Source organism: Atta colombica, unplaced genomic scaffold (genome assembly GCF_001594045.1).
Source record: "Atta colombica isolate Treedump-2 unplaced genomic scaffold, Acol1.0 scaffold47, whole genome shotgun sequence".
Classification (NCBI taxonomy): domain Eukaryota; kingdom Metazoa; phylum Arthropoda; class Insecta; order Hymenoptera; family Formicidae; genus Atta; species Atta colombica.
Genome location: NW_017259536.1, coordinates 2,001,115 through 2,009,391, shown reverse-complemented (window position 1 = coordinate 2,009,391; position 8,277 = coordinate 2,001,115). Strand labels below are relative to the sequence as shown.

The 8,277-nt window shown below is 30.8% G+C and overlaps 1 protein-coding gene across 1 annotated transcript in view; it reads left to right on the top strand.

Moving 5' to 3' along the window:
• Positions 1-8,239, top strand: part of LOC108691593 (icarapin-like) — a 37,051-nt gene extending 28,812 nt beyond the window's left edge. The window contains exons 3-4 of the mRNA XM_018199420.1: positions 4,204-4,310; positions 7,859-8,239. Coding sequence (XP_018054909.1) covers positions 4,204-4,310; positions 7,859-8,098 — 347 coding nt within the window. The 3' untranslated portion in view covers positions 8,099-8,239. The remainder of the gene's footprint in view (positions 1-4,203; positions 4,311-7,858) is intronic.
• Positions 8,240-8,277: the final 38 nt, after the last annotated feature.

Sequence of the window (8,277 nt, the reverse complement as noted above, 5' to 3'; positions counted from 1 at the left end):
ATATATATAATATTGTTATAATATATATGTATAATATTGTTTATATATTGGGTTGTCCGGAAAGTTCCTGCCGACTAAAATTTAACAATTTTCCTTCAATATCGGCACGAACTTTCCGGACAACCTAATATATATATATATATATGAGGTGTTTTATGCGACCAGTACGCATTTGGCAAATCCCTTATAACTTTAACAAATTAGAAAATACTTCTGAAAAATATTACTGCGAAGTCTCTTGAAAATTATAGCTAATTACTCTTCAATGGATTTTATATATGTACCTCTATATTCTTGCCACTTCTTTTATCCTTATATTAATTCATAATCAATAATTTCGAATTAGTAATTTCCGTACGCATTCAGCACGATTATTATGCTAATCATGAAATAGATTCTTATATTCTTATTATATGCCAAACATATGCGCAATATGTCTCATCTAATTTTCAAGCCAGTTTACCTTCTCTAGTTAACTTTCGATATTAATTTAGTGGATTCTAATTCTGTGATTTAAAGAGATATTTATATCTTATGACGTATAAGTATATCAAAAACTGATAAATTAGTTTTATATTTTATCAATAAGACGCCATCGTATCTGATTTCGCAGAAGATAAATCAGAATTAAAGCGTAATTGAAATTTGCAGCACGTCACAGCAACGATATGAACGATAATTCGTTCGTATGAGATTATTAAATCACCATTAAAAGATACGATCACGATGATTTTATATTGTACAAAAAACCAATAGTAGATTCAATTTTAAATTCGTTCATTCATTATTAGATGAGCATAATGTTAAATCAGCACTTTAAATTTTATCCTGATGAAAATATCGTCTAAATTTGCACGGTTTTAAATATTTTTATTCTAACCCGCAATTCGTATGATAAAACTATTACTTGTTGCTCACTAAACTTGCGAAATCGATGCTGTATTTCCTTTCGCGCTGATTTAGCGCATTTGATAAATCGTACACTTTATATTCGGCTCGCGTCGAACTTTGAAATAAATGAAAATTACGAACGAGCTATTTTTAACAATAACAGGTCATTTTACCAGCTAATTAAAATTATCGCATGCAAAGAGCCGGTAACGCGCCGATTTTAGCAGCATATCCGATGTCATATTTCTCTCTCTCTCTCTCTCTCTCTCTCTCTCTCTCCCTCGCTGGCAATTGCAAATTGCTATTGCAAATTTTTCTGTATGCAAACGAAACCACTGTCAAATAATATGCTGGCCCAGCGTGTCCTCATTGAGATTCCACACAGCAATAATCGGCCGATATAGTCGACTATTTTACTCCGGCAATCGCATTGTAAGCGCAATAAAGTATGCAAAATTTATCGGCATGGTCGACGTCCTCTCCGTTTTCTCGCGTATATATGCTATCCGACCATGGCATAAATTATTATTATATTTTACAAAATAACTGGGTCGTAGGATCAACTACCATTTTATTTATAACGGACGACGTCTTATCGCGAAACTTGCGGGAATTGCATAATGACATGCGAGTCTGTAGACATGTAAATATTCTCGCATATAAATATTTATTCAAAGAAATTCGAATTAAGCAGGAAGGGTGAGATGATAAAGAGACAAAAATAAACAGAATTAATATTAAGAAAAAAGTACAAAGAATTTGTTAATAATCTTTAATAACGCAATTAAATTTCATTCGCTATTTAAATTACGGTAATAATTATATAATAATTACTGATCGTTCGGAGAAATAATTTTATATTATAAGGTATAAGAGAAAAGAGAGAGAAAAGAGCGCAAAAGCGCCAAGACTCGATTAGTACACGTTCATTTCCGAAATACCTGTTTTTTGCTTACTGAGTTTGATGTATACATAGTTCTTTTCTGAAAAGATTTGAAAAGAGACATAGACGTTCTTTCTACTTTTATTTGTTGTTTGTGATACATTATTTGATTCTTCGCTTGTCGTGCTGGTGTAAGCACGGCCTGATTCACGCCGAATCGCAATAAAGCGCTATTAGAAATATTAAATCATTAAAAGGAAACGAAACGATAACCGGACCGAGGCAACGATGGAACACAGTCGCTAGATGTATGACTCAATGTATAATCCGATAAGATTCATTTCTCATTGAGAAATGAACTTCCTATTTTTTCGAAAAGACAAGCCACTAAAGTTTCAGGTCTGTTTTCATTCCATCATACTGTGATCCCTATTTGTAAGTTTCAGTACCCATTCTGGCTCGGTTTTTCATTTACTGGTTAACTTGTAGTTAAGCTTAATCTGACAACGTAATGTAAAAATTGTATTTTTCTATCTGTAATAATTTGACTAAATTAACGGTTTTATAGTAAGTAACTTTTGTAGTAAATAAAGTTATGACACTACAAAACCATTAATTTAGTAATTACTATTTCTGAGTGATTATTTTCCCGAGGAAAATTAAAAAAGAAGAAGCCTGACAAAAATTCGTATGTCAATGCGCACCGATAAAGCGATGTATAATGAGATCTTAAACATATATAACTTAAACTTTAAACCTTATAAGCTATAAGAAATTAATCAACAGTTGAATACGATTGATTTACAGTTGAATAACTATACAGAGAAAAACTATCGATTATTGATCAATTTTTTATAGTCTATTCTAGCTTAAAGTCTATTCTACAATGTGCTCTTTGTTTCCTGTTTCTTGTTTTTTATCTTTTTTCTTCTTTGCAATCGTTTTATCAACATTTACATTTTTTGTTATGTATTTCTTGTTTCTTTCGAACTTCGTTAACTTTTATCTCGGGCAATATAAAACAAAAAACCAGATAAGAAGCAAAAAGACAAGATGTAAAAAATAACAAAAGGTAAGAAACAAAAAGCTCATTGTAGAACAGGTTTAAGACTTAAAAGCTTAAATTTTAAGCATTAAAATCTGAAGCCTTCGGCACACGATGCTTGTTTTCTTGCTGGATTCCTAGGTGGATTAGAATCTTGTCATCGTATTAGCTGTGGTACTGAGTATCATAGCCACGATGGTAAGAATTTATTCTAGCTAGCAAGAAAACAAGCATCAAACATGCGCTGCCGACAATCTTTAATATAGATAGGGCTTAAAAAATTATGTATTAATAATTTAAAATTAAATGGAAAATATATACTGAGAAAAAATATAATTAATTTTAATAATATTTAGTTCAATACCATCAACTAAACATTTACAGTAAATAAATATTTATTCAATAAAAAAAAATGATTGTTATATCAAATTAACATTTCTTGTATCAAATACATATATCTTTATATTTAATAAATATCTAGTTGGCAGTATTCAATATTTATATATATATATATATATATTCATTGATTATTTAAAAAGATATAATAGATTATAAATGAAATAGTAAATATTGGATAAAAATTGTAGACAATTTTGACGAAAATCATTATATATATATACATTGATTAACTATACTTCACTGTAAATTAGATAGTGGTGTTCAACAGAAGTTAAGCGCTTAATAAGCGCTTTGTGCCGATTCGATTTTTTAATCTAGAAGAATAGTGTGTGAAGAAAACTTTCAACAGAGTTGTAAAAATGGTTCAACATTCTGCTGAATGCAGCCATTTGTACAAATTTTCTCTTTTCTTTTTTCTTTAAATTGATCATCGTTCGGCTCAATGGGTCCGTCACTGTATGCTTCATTTCCTAAATCGAAAATCATGAAAGCGCAATTTTGTTGACCGACGATTGCGCGCGATTCTAATAAGCACGTCACCTCCAGATGCTTGACAAATATTTTTTAAATGATCACCAGCGCTTATACCTGCTTTAAATTCGTTTAAATTTGTCCATTATCAAGCACACTTTATTGGATTGTTGTTATTGACATTTACAAATAAAATCAAACAATCAATTTAAAAATTCTACAAAAAAACATTATGTGAATACGTATAAATTACTACACTGAGAAACATGTATTAAATTTTAATAAATATTTGTGTGTTTAAATAGTACTAATTAATATTTACTTCAATAAATATTTATTAAAAAATTATTACTAAAAAAATGATAGTTGAATTCATCAAATTGATGATTCATATACCAAAAATAAATATATGTTTATATTTAGTAAATATTTAATGTTATTCAAATAAATATTTATTAAAATTTAGTATGTTTACAAGGATTTTCTTTCTAATTTCTGCTTTTGATTTTTTTAGATACTATCAATAGAATCAGGCAAAATTTCTTAAACTACTTCTGGACTATCCCTGATATGACAAACTTTTCTACTCCCGAAGGAGCGAACACAACATCCACAGTCAAGGTAAATATTCAATAGACTCAATTTACAAATCAGTAATTCACAAAAGTCTATAATCAATCAATAGAATTATTATCACAGTTCTTTTTAAAATCCTGTTCGATTCGTGTATTCTCGCGTAGACCGAATTTCGGTCTGGAAAACGTTCATCGAGTAACGAATCAAGTTCGCCAAGAGTCGCCAAGAGCAGAGTAAAATAATCCCCGGCGACACGCGAAGAGGAAACTCCGCGTCGCGCCAGGCCGGACGCGTCGCGGGGAGATAATGCATCGCCAGCAATTTACGTACACGTGTAAACTGCAACAACGAGATGACGACAGTGGAACATAGGAAGAGGGGAGAAAGAGAGGATCCCTTTAACAATAGCGCGATAGCGCCAAGTGTACGGTAACGGGGGAGGGTGATCGGATTACCGCATTTCCCGTCGCGTATTGTTACACGCTCGGAATCTGCGCGCCGCCAGATCTCTCCGATATGTAAGTCGCTTAACGCGTAATGCGACTTGCTACACAAAGCACGACTAACGGAAGTGGATAACTGTCCGCCGAAAAGTTCGTCCGCTGCTTGATCGTGAATCCTACTTCTCGGACACTCGGCGCTACGTCATCATTCGCAGGAGAAAAAACAAAACAGAAGAAAAGAGTCTTTTCTGAGATAAGGGAGATGGGGTGATAAGATTACCTAAGAAAATGTATTAATATATTAATAGAGCCCTAGAACCCAGTTTTACAACTCATGGTTAACTCTTAACCGAGGTTTACTTATTTCTTATCTCTTTTTAATGCTAGAATTGGAAAGGAATAATGAATCCAGAGATATGATAGTGACTCGGCACTAAGAATTGCCGCACACAAAATTCCATAACAGTATGCGTGAGGTGTAAACTTAAGCCGATGAGGCTCAATAGGGATACTGCTTTAGATTACGTAATCTAACGGAAATGGAAATAAGTGAACTTATGCATAACCTCGCAATAAAGTGAATTTCAATTGTTGAAACTCTCCTTATGGATAAGTTTACTACTATTTCTATTTTCGTTAGAATACGTAGATCTAAAGCAGTATCCTGATTGGCTCATCCGCTTAAATTCATTTGTTCTTAAGGCTATTAGTGAAAATTTTTTTCTCAGAATTTTTCAGAAGTTCTATATAATGTTATAACTTTCTCATATTTTTTTATATGAATTGGAACATTTCTCAAAAAATCACATCTTTTTCAGAATTTTTTATATATGTTAATTATGAAATATCATAAAATATCATAAAATTTCTAAGAGTTTTTTGTAAGTATAATTTCTGATAAAATGTTATAAAAAATCTAAAAAAATGTTTTAATATTTTTTTTAAATTAATGGGATGAGAAATTTCAGAATATTTCAGAATTCACTTGTATGAAAAATTCTAAGAGAAGATATAAACTTTCCGAATATTTCTGAGTATTTCTGAAAAATGTTCCAATTCGTATGAAAATTATGAGAAAAATTATCACCAGGGTGTTACAGAAATTTTTTTTGTCTGCGACAACCCTAAGGAAACATGTAGTATTTTAAGTTAAATCTCGGTTAAGAGTTAACCACGAATTGTGAAACTAGGTCTAGAACATACATATGGGTCTTCCAGACCCAATCGAAATTTTGCTTGCTCCATACACGAAGAAAATGAAGAATTTTTATTTATAATTCAACAATATAAAACTTTTTGGCATATAAAAGTTTACAACCTATGCAAGTATATTTCTAAATCTCAGAGCTTTAAAATGAAAAAAAGAGAGATCTAAATATATCAATCTGAAGTTACAGCCTATCAAAGTTATAGTCTTTCAAACATGTAGTATGTATTTTCAAAAGTTTTCGAAAGATTTGTATTCTGGGATTAAATTGGGTTTTACTCAGATTTGTTGAAAGTCGTATAGGATCAGTTTTAAAGAAAATTGTTAAAACAATTATTAAATGTACCAAATTTTTATTTACCGATATAAGAAAATAAATAAATATTTTTGATCGGTGTAGCTTGCATGTCGAGACGATTAGGTTGTTCCGAAACAAAAAATTTCAGAAAATGAAAAAATCGATAGTTGTATTTAATTTTTTGTTACATGAAACCTTTAAAGAATCATATTATATAGTAACATTAAGTACGGTATGCATGCAATTAAATATGCTAAAATCTTATGATGATGTCATCATTTCTTACATAAATTATCACTGTTGCTGAAAATTTATCAAATAATGTATTATTTTAGATAAATTTTATATGAAGTAAAACATATTAAATGAAAAATAGGTAATATACATTATTCTTTAGAATTCTTGTAATTAAGATGATAGATTCGCGCCTGTGATCTCATTCTTCTACGAAGCCGAACGAGAACTTTTCTTTTTTTTATAAATTTTTCGCACTAACATATTATTATCTGCAATAATCAAGATATTTATAATCGCGAGTTCATCTCATTAAAAAGTATCGGCATTTGAATCAATCTCATTTATTAATAATATCTCTTGCCGTTCAAACGTCGAGGAATTAAAGTTATAAATGCAAAAGAAAATGTAAGAACGCATTAAGAGCGATGATATATGAAATTGAAACGTGATTTAGCATTTTGTAAAATGTAGAAATGTAAGGAGAGATTTTTTTTCTTATAGAAAGATATAGAAAGTTTAATTATGTACAGCAATTCTAATAATTCATGCTGAAGCATGTATCTCTTTGTTAGCGAAGTAAACTGCATTGTATCGCACTGTCATGCACTAAACGCAGTTAAATTCACGCAGCGTTGCAAATTCTTCAATAATGGAGCTTAATTAATTTTGACGATGCGTTTGTCAGTTATAGAACTGCAAATTGTTCGATAAACCTGTTTGCATCTCTGTCTAAATCAGCTCTCGTTCCTTCTAGGGCGTATGTGTACATATATTACGCTATATTTTCGAAGAACTTCATTTATTATACCATTTATTATATCATTTAAAAGAGCATTTATTATACCATTTAAAAATGGTTAGGGAAATCAAGGAAAAATCATGGAATTTTGCGGAAAATTTTCTGAAAAATTACAATTCTTGAAAAAAAGTTTAATATTATATACGTATATTATATCTACGCAATTTTGAAATACTGTCAATTTAACAATTAAAAATGCAAGCAGTGTCAGTAACAATAATTACATTGTAAAAAATAAAATGTTAATTTTAACTCAAAGACATATAGTGAACTTTCTGAGAGATGCAAAAATGTTAAAATTAACACAAAAATGTCACCGAAAGTTCACTACTTTTTAAGTTGAAAATTAACATTTTAATTTTTTACAGTGTAATAATAATTTACACTGCTGTATTAAATTGATCTCTTAAAATATTTAATGATTTTCAAATCACAAAAAAATTTTTTAATATTATGTTTAATATTATAAATATTTTTTAATATTATGCAAAGTCAGGGAAAATCATGAAATTTTGTCTGGAAATTGGGAAAAAGTTATAGAATTTTAGGATGAGATATTTGTAATAATCCTGAACTAATTTCTGATTCTCACAAATGATCTGATTGCAGATCATTAACGGCCATGTGGTGACGATCAACGAGACAGTATATTCGAAGAACGATAGTAATGGTGGTGCCGTGTTCCGTGTTCGTATAATCGACGTGAAGCCACAAAACGAGACCGAAGTGATTGGAGGAGGCAGCACGGAGCAACCATCGGTCAGGTCAGAGCCGGACCCGGAGAGCCGCGAGACTGTCGAAGAGTTCAACAACGAAATATCGAAAAACACGGAAACGCTGACCGCTTAAAAGGTGATTAGTCTGCTCGCGAGACACGCCGACGATCAGCAATGTCCGAGTGGATTTCATGGAGAGGAAGGAGTGATTTTTATTTCGTGGCTGTAGTAGAGTAACTTCGATGACACCGCGGTGTGCATCATGTTAAAATATAAAGCATTACTGTAATATAATATATATATATATATATA